The following is a 12,662-nucleotide window of genomic DNA, read 5'->3' on the forward strand; positions in this document are numbered from 1 at the left end:
CAGGCAGTGGAGGCAGAACCCAGAAGCCCAGAAACCCGGCGGGGTGGTGGATCGGGAAGAGGGGTGCCTGTTTGGGGCCGGGGGCAGGGACGAAGGCTGCGGGTCGAGGCTCTGGTGCCTCCCTGCCACATCTTCACGGCGCCCCTTCCAGCCGCTGGAGTCCCCGTCCTCTCCTTTGGAGCGCAAGATCCCAGGTGAGGACCTCAGCCGGCATTGGGTGGCCCTCGGGGGCCGTGTCCCCCTCCTTTGAGGCGACCAGCGTGGCCTCTCGGATGGGGCCTGGCCAGGGTTTGGGGTCTGGGTCCCGGATTCTGATGGCTTCGTTTTCCCCTGGGCGGGCCAGGGGAGGGGGCCTCGCGGCGATGGAGCGCTGACCCCAGCGGCTGCCCTGTCATTATCCCAGCCAAACAGGCGGCCAGCGCTGGGCTGAGTCACGAATTGGCCCAGAACCAGGAGGCCTGGAGTGGGTGGTATCCACGGCCGGGACGCTCCTCCCCTCTGCGTACTCCCCAGGTCTGCAGGGAGCACTGATTGCGCGCTCCCCACCCCATGCCCAGGGCAGGTTTTGGAGTGTGTACGTGGGAGGCTGGATTTGAAAGTGTGAGGGTTGGCGCCAGTCTTGTCCATTCAGCCCTTGCTGAAGGCTGCCGTGTGCCAGGGGCCCTGTAGGGGGCTTGGGGGAGCACTGCAGCCAGAACGGAATGATAGTCACCATCCATGGCTATTACCACTGAGTGTTTAACCGGTGCCAGGCACCGTTCTCCTCGCGTGGCCTGGGTTACCCCATGTAACTGTGCAGGCAGCCAGGGCGGTGGGTACTTGCATGTTCCAGGTTCTCAGGTTGGAACTCTAAGGCTGCATCACCTGCCCAAGAGTTCTGTATTGTAGGCATCGGGCCGGTCAGTTCTAGAGTGGAGTGCCTTCTCCTCATCCTTAGGCCATCTGAGGTCGTAACAAGATCTTTTCTTGTTTCTCTTCCTCCCATCCTCTCTCCATATTTTGACTGCGCAGCTGGGATCTGTGGACTCCTAAGTTTACAGTTAGGTCGGAGGGGAGGATTGGGCTTAAAGAGTCATGATCGCTGAGGCGTGTCGGAAGCATTCTGCAGGTTTGTGGGTGAGAGGAGAGGAAGAGGTGGCGGGTGTTGTCCAGCCAGCCCTTGGAGAGGACAATTGATAGCCTGGTCTTAGTATCCCTACCAGGCCCTTCATGGGGAGGTCAGCCCTAGGGGATGGGACAGCATGTGCAGAAATAAGCCTGGAGAATGACTATTGAAGACCTGGGCACGCGGCAGGAGATAAGGGGAGGGCAGTTCTCAAAGTACCTTGGGATGTGGACTTGATCTGGTAGGTGAAGGTCCCTTGAGCAGCTTCAGTGGAAAGCATTTCCTTGACTCAGCTACGAGCTGGGAGAGGAGCTGGGTGTGGCAGGAGATGCCTTCTCCAGCGCAGCCTTCCTCTGTGGCCACGGGCATCAGAATCAGCCAGGGGAGCCTCTTAAACCCAAGGTCCCTGATCCCCAACCCAGACGTAGTGATCCTGAATTTCGAACATGTGCCCTCCTTGATCCTAAGGCACCCCAGCTGTGGTCCTTGTCAATCCTACGGATGCCGTCAAGCTTGGTTGCAACTCTGGACATCCGTTCCCTCGGTGCTGCGTGACTAGGTGGGCCTGTTTCCACAAGCCAGGCCTGGGCCACACTGGTTCCCTACTTGAGTCAGAACCTATGGGTGACAGGCCCTCTGCACAGCGGTCCTCAGAGGAAGGCCCTTTCTATTCAGGGCTCTTGCGCATGGACTGGGGACCACCCACCTATGCCCCGGGCCCTGTGAGCCAGGGTACATTCCTCAGGACACCTTCCTCCCTCACTGGGCATGTGTCCACCTCACTTCTTCCCAACCTGATGAGAAGAGGGAGTGAGAGAGTGGCCGCAGGGTCGCTGAGATACTGGACGCTCACCCACAGAACAGTCACCACCGGCACTGTCAGGCCCTGGCTCAGCCTGTATGTGCATTTCATCTGCACAACAGCCCAAGGAGGAAGGCTCTTATCCTCCTGTTCTGAACAGGCTCGGACAGGTTATGTGCTTGTCCAAAGCCAATCACCCTTAAATGGGGACAGCACTCCCCACCTCTCAGGCAAGTGCCGAGGATGGCAATGTCCTAATGTGTGATGAACAGCAGTGGCACGTTTGGGATCTATAAGAGGAGGGTGGGGCAGGCCAATTCGGGGTGGCCGGGGAGCAAAAGGACTTGATTTGAATCGCCTTTGGTGCTGGGGGCAGGACATCAGCTGTGCTAAAGGTCATCCAGGTGGGTCACCAGGGCACAGGAAGAGGCTTTCAGCCATGCCCGCTGGGCCCTGGCGATGCTGCAGTGAACCGGGCAGACAGTGACCTGAGGTGCCCCTTTTCCCGGCTCTGGGGCCTCTGCCCACTGCTGGTCCCATTAGAGCTGAGAGCCTAGAGCTTCCTGAGCAGAGAAGCTGACTCGCTTCCTTTGCCTTCTCAGCTGTGACCTCAGCAGTTCCAGGGTCCAGTCCCGATGACTTAGTCCATTGGGGCTGCCGTGGCTTATAACAACACAGGTCCGTTTGGTGCCAGCAGATCCAATGTCTGTTGAGGGTCCGCTTCCCAGTCATAGATGGCTGTCTTCTCACATTGTCCTCACAATGGCAGAGAGGAAGAGAGGCAGTAACCCCATTCATAAGGGCTCCGCCCTGCTGACCTGAGCACTTCCCAAAGGCCCCACCTCTGAATGCCATCACACTGGGGGTCGGTTGAATTTTGGAAGACATCAATGTTCAGTCTGTGGCATCGCTTGAGGAGGATCCCAGGCCTCCTGACAGGACTAGGAACTAGAGGGAGCTGGAGGAGCCTCGCGCCCACTCCGGAGGAAAGCCCCTCCCCGCGGGGAGAAAAGGGGAAGCCTGCCTTGCGTCTGCGCAGAAGCGGGCAGGGAAGCCAGGGCACAGGCCGGTTCCGCCCCGCCCAGGGACAGAGCGCCTGAGGCTGTGTGGCACGGTGGCTCTGAGCAGGGGTTTGGGTCCTGCTCCTCCTGGCTTTGACTCATGGCTCTGCCACTTCCTGGCTGGGAGGCCCTGGCAGGGCACTTCCCTGGCTCCTCTACTTCATAGAGCTGCTAGGAGGACAGCAGGCAGGCAGTCAGCACAGAGCTGGCAAAGAGCTCAGCTATGGGGCTGTGGTGACTCTCCCTGGTGGGGATGGCGCCACCTGGCTCCGCCTGCTCCCCTTTCCCTGGGGTTGTCACACAAGCAGGGACTGCTCTCGTCACTGTGCAGGGTGCCCAGGCTCCGGGAGGGGCCTGCCCCGGAGCCAGCCATCTTCTGGCATTGGCAGTGGTGAGAATGGGGAGGTGGCATGGGCGCCTTGCCAGCAGGCATTCCGCACAGGTGAGCTCCTGGGAGAAGATGGCTTGCATCCCAGCCACCTGTGCAACCTCAGGTTCACCTGCCTCATCTGACCTGTGATGGAAGAAACGTCCCAGCCTGCAGAGAATGTTTCTAAAGCGTTTACCTGAACCAAACTGACAACATGTGCCTGAGAGCAAGAGCTCAAACGCTCTAGAGAAGGACAGTTTGGCAGCTTGTTTTATGCATTGGAGATTAAGGAGGGAACGTACGGAAGATTACTTAAGGACGGGAGAAAGTAGATTATAGGATTCCTAGAGGCCCAGTGCACAAAATTCGTGTGCTGCAGGGGGGAGGTCCCTCAGCCCAGCCTGCACCCTTTCGCAGTCTGGCAGAACCTCGGGTTGCCTTAGGGCTGCCATGGAGGCAGGAGAGGCTCCCACCACCACTGCTGTGCTCGCCCGGCTCAGGGCTTCTGGCTGAGCGGAGCTCCCCCTGTGGAAACACACTGACCACCAAGGGGCAGCTCTTGTGTTGAGCATCTGCCCCCTGGTGGTCAGTGTGTGTCATAGTGACCGGTCATTCTGCTGTTCAGTCGATTTGCATATTAGCCTTTTATGATATTGGATGTGCTTTCTTGAGGGTGATTATGTCTGGAGGGGTATTACTTCCGACATTTCAGTGGTGCTTTAACCCAAGAACAATGGACAGGGCTTAAAACCTTTCACTAAAGAAGTTATATGCCTGGGCTGAGTACCTGCCCACCGTGACCTGCCCAGTTAGGAATTTATGATCAGATCATCCTGTGAGGTTACTTTCCACAGAAACCCCTTTCATTTCGCCCACAGACCAATGCCGGTAACAAGCCTAGTCCATGGGCCCGGTCTCAGCAGACCCTCACAGTGTAATTTACAATAACAGAAGATTGGAAACAATCTGAACATTCAAGAGTTACAACCAAAGTGACATATTGGGGGGCTGAGCTCTCCACACTGTATTTATGAGCTCACTGGGCCTCACAATGTATGAGGGAGACACTGTTATCACCCCAGTTTACAGCTGAGGGAACTGAGGCACAGTTGCAGCATTAGTGAGGGTGACGGTGGGATGTGAAGGCACTTGCCCTGCCTGTAGGTCCAGCGCTTCCTGCACACGTGGTTGACTCGGGTTTGCTTAGGCCAGTGGTCAGCAAACTGCGGGTCGGCAAACCGCGGCTCGCGAGCCACATGCGGCTCTTTGGCCCCTTGAGTGTGGCTCTTCCACAAAATACCGACTTCTGCGCCTGGGCCACGAAGTTTCAATCGCACTGTACGTGCGCGCCCGCGCGTGGTATTTTGGTCGGTTTGCCGACCACGGGCTTAGGCTGATTGTGTCCTGTGGTCCAGGGGCTCAGTCGGTGCCAGGTGATAAGCTGGGATGGGCTTAGGTTGGGGGCACCATGACCAGCACCCCAACCTTCCAAGGCTAAAGCCCCCTCTCTTTCTCCCGGTAGAGCCCTCGCCTGCCTCAGCGCACCAGCACCCTCCCTCCCGCCCTCGCAGCATGGTCTGGAAGAAACTGGGCTCCGGCAACTTCTCCAGCTGCCCCAATGGCTCCCAGTGGATATGGGACGTGTTTGGTGAATGTGCCCAGGACGGCTGGGACGAGGCCAGTGTGGGCCTGGGCTTGATCTCCATTCTCTGCTTCGCAGCGTCCACTTTCCCGTGAGTAGCGCCAGGGTGGCAGGACCGGGTTCAATCCCTTGAGAACTACCAGGCTACCTTCCAAAGCCGTCACGCCATTTCATATCCCACCAGCAGTGTACAAAGGTTCCAGTTTCTCCAAATCCTCATCCACACTTGGTATTTCCGGTCTATTGTAGCCACCCAGTGGGTGGGAAGTAGTAGTTTTTTGATTTGTATTTTCCTGGTGGCTGGTGATGTTGAGTGGCTTTCATGTCTTATTGGCAGCTGTATATCTTCTTTGGTAAGAGGTCTGTTCAGCTCCTTTGCCCATTTATCATTGGATTTTTGTCTTTTTATTGCTGAGTTGTAAGAGTTCTTTATATAGTCTATGTCGACATAAGAATATCCAAACCTGTAGAGAATTTTTATAGGAGTTTATTGAGCCAAACTGATGATAATTGCCAGGAAACAAGATCTCAGATGCTCTGCAGAATGGCAGTTTTGTGGGGTTTTTTAAGCATCTGAAATTAAGGGGGCCGGGGGTGTAAGGAAGACTCTAAGAAGGTGGGAGAAAGCAAGCCCCAGGGATTGGAATACAGAGTGGTTAACAAGATTGTGCTCTGATGAGGGTGGTTATTTCAAAGGTATGTTAACCTACCATACACACGTACACACACACACACACACACACACACACGGCTTGCTTCAGGCAAAGATAAACTTTTTACTTAAGAATTCATATGCCTGGTGCATAACACCCATCATGACCTGCCCAGTTAAAGGACTATGATCAGATCACCCTGTCAGGTTACTTTCCGTAGAAGCCCTTTTCCATCCACTTTCCTATGACTTGCAAATATTTTCTCCCATCCGATGGTTTGTCTTTTCACTTTCTTGGTATCCTTTGAAGCACAGAAGTCCTGCACTAGGTATGACACAAGAAAATAAAGTAGAGACTGCCCTGGTCTTCACAGGGCTTCCCTTTAGAAGACACCCTGGAAGTCACAGGGGAGGGCTGGGGGGAATAGGCCATCCAGCAAGCGGTGATGTCAGGGCCCACTGGAGAGGCCCTCAGGAGGCAGAGTGGACAGGTCTGGGTGACGGATGGAGGCCGAGGGAGAAAGACTCCCTGTCTTGAGGACAGAGCTTCCCCAGAACTATCAGAGGAGCTGGCTGAGGCTTCCCCTTCCGGCCCTGGCATAGCGCTGGCCCTGCCTGGGTCTGACTGATTATCCACTGAGGGGGGTCGAAGGCCTGGGGGAGCCCCAAGTGATGACGGGAAGGGCAGCCACCTTCCTGCTCCTCCTTAGGCCCTGGCCTATCCTGGGTGTGATCTGCAATTCCTGGAGATAGGTCAGGTCACAGTATCCTGAAGGAGCTAAACGGGACACGGCATAAACCTTAATTAAGGGCCTTCTCAGCCAGGCCTGTGCTGGGCCTTGTCCTCGCCCTCAGGAAGCTCGAGTCCAGGAGGCACCAGGGTGCCACGTGTCACAAGGGTGCTGGGGAGCTCAGGCCAAGGAAGGCCCTGAAGAGGAACTATGTCCTGAGCAGTGACAGAGAAGGAGGTGGGCGAGCCATCTGCAAACGGAGAGCGCAAAGGAGAAAGCAGTCCCGGTGGAGCGAGACGGGAGCCCCGGGGTCTGGGTGTGAATCCTACTCCCAGACTCCCAGCTGCGCACCTCCTCAGCCCGCAGTGAGGAGGGTCCTCAAAATACACCTGGACGTGGGAGACTGTGAGGACCGAGTGAGTCTGTACACATGAAGGGCTCAGAGCCGTGCCTGATACCTGGCCAGAGGTCCAAAGAAAGGGTCGCAGTCCCAGGGACCCCTGGGAAAGAGCCAAGGTGCTGACTGCCCCGGCGTTTGTACTGGAGAGCAGGAGCCACAGCCCTGCCCCTGGAAGATAGCGGCTGTGGTTGGCCATCATCTTATCGCCACCCATCCTGGAGATAGGGCAGCGGCCGTGCCTGGGCCATGGCCTTGCTGCCACCACCACCATCCTTTTTCCAAACTCCCTACCCCCTTCGTAGAAGAAAGATTCTAGGTCCCCAGGGTCCTTGGAGGAGAGTGAGTAATGCCATGGTCTGTCGGAGAAGATGTGCATCCCATCGAGTCCCTGGGTGGGCAGGGATTCTCCCCAGTAAAAACCCCCAATGGGCAAAGAGGCTCACGAGGACCCTGTGACCTCCCAGTGACCTTTGCCTCTGCCGCCCCTGCCCCACACCCTGTGGGGGTCTCATCTGGGGGCCGTTCCCTGGTGGACCCTCCGAGGCGATGTCACAGTCCTCGGCCCCTGATCATGCGTCTCCTTCTCTGCCACAGGCAGTACATCAAGGCCTGCAAGACGGGCAACATGGACCAGGCCCTGTCCCTGTGGTTTCTCCTGGGCTGGATTGGTGGAGACTCCTGCAACCTCATCGGCTCTTTCCTTGCTGACCAGCTGCCCCTGCAGGTGGGCCGGCCCCGGGCAGGGTGGGCTGCCTAGGATAGCATGGCAGAGGCATTGGGAGCACCCACAGGAGAGGCCCGGGCTCCAGAATCCTGACCTGTTGTTCCATCTTATGAGGGCCCCGTGCTGCAGAGACAGCCCTGGGCCCTGCCACGCAGTATGGCAATGGGCTGGTCACTGTCCTTCTCTGGGCCTCAGTTTCCCCATCTGTAAAATGACCACATCAAACCAGAGGATCACCAGAGCCTTGAACCTCTGGGGCGCTCTGATCCTGATGGAGCTGGGGGTGGCGGGGGGGTTGGGGCTGGAGGAGGAAAGTTTTCCCCGGAGAGGCCCAGGAGCCACCACTTGGTCCTGACAAGGGGAGCTAGCCACCCGTCCCTTCATCTGCCCGGGTCCAACACTTAGCCCACCTGCTCTCTAGTTGTGCCAGGTAGGAACTGTGCTCCCCTTTCCAGGTGAGCAGCCAGAGCTCAGGGAGGTGACGCGACTTGCTCAGGGTCACCCGGCTGGGGTGTGAGAGTGCTGCCCAGTGTCGGGGTGCAGTCCCCAGAGCCTGGGACTGAGCCCGCGCCCCTGCTTCTCTTGCAGACCTACACGGCGGTGTACTACGTCCTGGCAGACCTGGTGATGCTGTCCCTTTACTTTCACTACAAGTTTAAGAATCGCCCCTCTCCGTGTGAGTATGGTGGTCCCTCCGTGTCAGGCACGCTAGGGGCAGCCGGGAGTGTGAGAGGAAGCAGCTGTCCTATTGCCGGGTGATAACCCTCCCAAAGGCTTCCTCGGGCCTTATCTAAAAGCCCGAGCCCTGATCGGCCAAGATAGGGGCCAAGGGCAATGAGCACATCCGGCAGGACCACAGGGCTTCCCTTCACTCAAACTCCGATTCAACAAACATGGCTTCAGCTTCTCCTCTGTGCCTGGCCCTGGGCTTGGAGCCGGGGAAACAGGCACAGGGCTCACAGGCCATCGCTGCCTCTGAGGTCAGAGCGAGGGCTGTGAGATGTGGCCCGAGGCACTGCTTTTGATAACCCCCACCCCTTGGACCCTACTGCTGTCATCGTATTAATTTTACAACTCCAGGGGAAGGATAGTGTTATTGCGCCCATTCTACAGATGAGCAGTTAAAGCTCAGAGGGGTTAGGTCACTTGCCCAAGGTCACACAGCCACCGAGGGGCAAGGCCACGACTCCGATCCGTTTGCTGCCACTCAGATATCTAACTTCGGCTTCCCTCCTGCCTCATGTCCAGTGTCTGCCCCCATCAACTCCTTGCTCTTGTTCACCCTGGGACTGGTGTGTGCCACCCCGCTGCTGAGCAGCACTGCCTCTGTGGCTGCCCCGAGGGAGGTCTTCCAGGGCCGGAAGCTCCTGTCTGTGGAGCCGGGCAATAAGGTGAGGTGTGGGTACGGAGTGGTAGGGCGGAGGAGGGAGGCTGGCCTCAAGGGCCCTCCCTGCAGGGCCACCTGGGCGGGGGTTGCCCCCTAGGAGGGAGCTTGGGGATCCCCCTGCCAGGCACTGAGCACTCCCTTCTGCTTTCTCAGCCCTTCACTCGGCAGGAGATCATTGGTTTTGTCATCGGCTCCATCTCCAGCGTACTGTACCTGTTCTCCCGGCTGCCTCAGATCCACACCAACGTGAGCCTTGAGCGGGGGGGGGGCCGAGTGGAAGCGAAGAGCCGGCCTGGCAGCGCGGGCCTCAGGGTTCAGGAGTAGCACAGAGCAGAAGGTCTGGGTCTACACTCGCTGTTGGCTTGGGCAGCTTAGTCCAATTCTCCAAGCCTCGGTTTGTGCCTCTGGAAAACGGGCATGATGATGCCTGCCACCCAGGCATCCGTGTGACCTGTGTGACTCTCAGAAGTAGGAAGTCAGTTGAGAGCGAGGGGCTGCGCTTAGAGGCCTGAGAGGAGAGAAGGTGGAGAATCAGGGATGGTGGGCAGAGGCAACGAGAGTCAGCGTGGGGCTGGAGAGCAGGGCGTCATGGCAGCAGGCATAGCACAGCCATAGTCTGCTGTGGACCTGGGCAGGGGCCTGGAGAGGTGGCAGGAGTGAGGATGAGGCATCGGGCCCTGGAGCGGGTTGTCGGTGTCGGACACTGGGCACACAGCGAAAAGTCAGATTCTGACTACACGCACAGTGTGACGGGGCAGATGGATAGATGGACAGGCACAACCCAGGGTGACAGGAGCCCTGTTTGAGGTCTCTGACCACAACCCCCTCACCTCCAGTTCCTGCGGAAGTCCACCCAGGGGATCTCCTACTCGCTGTTCGCCTTGGTGATGCTGGGGAACACGCTGTACGGGCTGAGTGTGCTGCTCAAGAACCCCGAGGAGGGCCAGAGCGAGGGCAGCTACGTGCTGCACCACCTGCCCTGGCTCGTGGGCAGCCTGGGCGTGCTGCTGCTCGACGCCATCGTATCCTTCCGGGCGTGCAGGGCAGGCGGGGCGGGGCGAGGTGGGCACGGCAGCCCCTGCCTGCTCGGGGCTCCCACATCCACCCATCCACCCAGATGCACCCCGCTGTCTGCCATGCACCCCGCCAGGCACTGGCCCAGTCGTGAGCAAGAACTGGGTGGCCTTGCCCCCGGGAGCTTCCAGCTCTGGGAGGCAGACAGGATGCACTGATTAGAAGTCATTACTTCGTTGCATTGACACTGAGGGCCCCAGAGAAAAACTGCAAGAGTGTGTGACCAGGGGCTGCCCTGGTTTAAAGGCTCCGCAGAGGCCTCCCGGGTGCCATTTAAACTGCCCTGAAGGAGAGGTTAGTCAGGCAAAGGCAAGAGGGATGTGCCCAGCTCAGCTTGTTCGAAGGCCTCGAGGAACGGGGAGATCGGGCCATGCGGGCCTGAGGAGCGCAAGCTGGAACGTGGAGACACGTGAGTTCGTCACAATAACGGGGTCAAGTTTTGGCTCTGTTCCTCCATAGCTGTGTGACATGGGGAAACTGTAACCTCTCTGTGCTTCCGTATCTGCATCTGCATGGGGAGGTGACAGTCACTGTCTTACCGAGATCAGGGGTGATTACGTAAGGCAAGGTGTCCGGAAGGCTGCGCGGCCCAGCACAGCGAGTGCTCAGTAAATGTTTGCTGAACAGCGGAACGGGGCCTTGTTTGGATCGCATTTGGCAGAAAGTAAGCATGGCCCTTGTTTGCACATCTGCCGAGTCCCTGCTGGCTGCCGTGAGAGACGTTTACCTCACCTGGAGCTAATATAAAATGATACCGAATGTCAACAAAAGCAAAGTGTAAGCTCTTAGTGCCTTCAGATGGCCCCAGCCACTGGGTGAAACTCCCAGGATGGTGTAGGGGGCGAGGAAGGCAAGCTCCTGGGGCTGGAGTCAGGGAGGACTGCCTGAGGGAGGAAGATCCTGGCGCTGGACCTGGAAGAGGAAGTTGGTTGAAGAGTGGGAGGGCATTCAGAGTAGAAGGTGCAGTGAGAGCAGAAGCTGGGAGGTCATCGCTGGCCCTTCCGCCAGCCAGAGTGGGGCTGAGAGGGAGGGAGGAGGGGGCTCTGGATGGAGCCACAGGTCCCCAGGGGCAGGCCCAGCCCAGTCTGTGCTTGGTCAGGCCTTGACGTCGACCCCTCCAGATCTCCATACAGTTCCTGGTGTACAGGAACGCCACCACGTCCTCAGAGCACCAGCCCCTCCTCCCCGGCTGACCAGGACCCAGGCCAAGCCCAGATGACCAGGACCTCCAGATACCACTCAGGAAGAGAGAGGTGTGGGCAGTCAGTGCCGAGGACCCTGGACGAGGCTGTGGAAGAAGCCAGGGTCAGGGGGGCCGGTCCTCCTGACCCACCTGCCTACCCCCACGCCTCCTGGGCTGACTCTTCCAGGAGCCAGACGGCCCCAAGGGCCAGCCTGCCCCTCCCACTGGGAGCTCATCCCCCAGGGCCTGAGGCAGCTGCCCTGGGAGCTTTGATGGAGGGGCTGCAGCGGGGACCTCACCCCTGAAAAGGCAGTGCAGCTGCCCCTCGCTCACCTACCTCATTGTGCGCCTCCCCCGGGGAGTGCCACCGCCGTGGCCTGGTGTACCCAGACTGTCCTGTGGCCTGCAGCCAGCCCAGTAAACCGTGCTTCCCAGCGAGGCCTGTTCTGTTGCTCCTTTCCAAGATGCTGGGGTCGGGGCGGCTCTGAACAGCAGTGGAGGGAGATCTGGGCCCCACCTTCCAGGGCCAGAGGATCAGCTGTGGGGGAGCCAAGCAGGAGGGGACTGTGTCTGCCGGCTCGCCTCCCGGTGGCCTCTCGTTTCTTCAACCTGCTTCTCGGTGACAGGCTCCACACCTGGTGGTGGGGACCAGTAACAGGGTCCCTGACCTCAGGGCTCAGGAGGAAGCACAACAGTTAAGGTTCAGATCTTGGTTCTGCATCTTAGCTTTTCTGTGTCTCAGTGACTTTGAACTATGAAATGGGATGACAATATTACCACTTCGTATGTCCTTATGAGATGGTGTCAGTAGGGAGGTTAGCCCAAAATTTATAGTTGGAGGAGAGAGACAACCAGATCTCCCCCAGAGATCCGGGAGACCTTCCTGGAGGAGGCGGCATGGCAGAGGAATGAGCAGGGGATAAACGGGGAAAAGTGGGAGTGTTGCTGGCCAGAGGAAAAGAAGGTGCAAGAGCTGGTGGAAAGGGAGGAGAGGAAGGCAGGGCTCGGTTTGTCTCCCAGATTCTGTTCTGAGTCCACTTCCTTGTTGGCAGCGACCCTGTGGGCACGGAGAATAGGCCAGCTTCCCTCTGCTCTTGCTCTCACATCCTGCCTCAGCTTCCCAGGTGGTGGGAGCCATCCGGGTGGGCTGGGATGGAGGCCGTCCCTCGGCCTTTCTTTTGGAATCTTCCTCTTCCAGCCCCAAAGAAAGCAAGGAGCTGAGCCAAGGGGACACAGCCTCCTGGGAGGGGGGGAGCGGGGGTGCGGTGTCACAGCCCAATCTGGTGCTACAGATATTTGTACAGCACGGTTCTCCACCCTTGGCCCTTGCTGTGGTCGAAGTCTGGGATGGGGGTGAACCAGCTCTGGTCCCTGCCAGTTAGAAGGGCAGAACTTGCCAGGCCCTCCCTGGCGGGAAGGGGTATTACCAGAAGGTACAAAGTGCCATAGGAATGAGGAGACTCAACCAGGGAAGGCTTCATGGCAGAGTGGCCTGGAGCTGAATGGCGGAGGGAAGGGAGTGTGCAAAGGC

At 58.4% G+C, this 12,662-nt stretch overlaps 1 protein-coding gene across 2 annotated transcripts; it reads left to right on the plus strand.

The window, feature by feature from the left end:
- Positions 1-18: 18 nt before the first annotated feature.
- SLC66A1 (solute carrier family 66 member 1) lies at positions 19-12,662 on the plus strand. 2 transcript variants are annotated; one of them, XM_070404222.1, is made up of 8 exons: positions 19-194; positions 4,861-5,071; positions 7,358-7,487; positions 8,076-8,163; positions 8,736-8,878; positions 9,028-9,120; positions 9,711-9,896; positions 11,070-12,662. In XM_070404222.1, exons 2-8 carry the CDS (start codon positions 4,911-4,913, stop codon positions 11,139-11,141), a joined length of 873 nt encoding a protein of 290 aa, XP_070260323.1. In that variant the 5' UTR covers positions 19-194; positions 4,861-4,910; the 3' UTR covers positions 11,142-12,662. The 2 variants fall into 2 exon arrangements, with proteins under 2 accessions (XP_070260323.1, XP_070260324.1); XM_070404223.1 differs by lacking the exon at positions 4,861-5,071.

This window comes from Myotis yumanensis, unplaced genomic scaffold (genome assembly GCF_028538775.1).
Source record: "Myotis yumanensis isolate MYYU_CA2020_CCGP unplaced genomic scaffold, mMyoYum1.0.hap1 SCAF_2, whole genome shotgun sequence".
NCBI lineage: Eukaryota > Metazoa > Chordata > Mammalia > Chiroptera > Vespertilionidae > Myotis > Myotis yumanensis.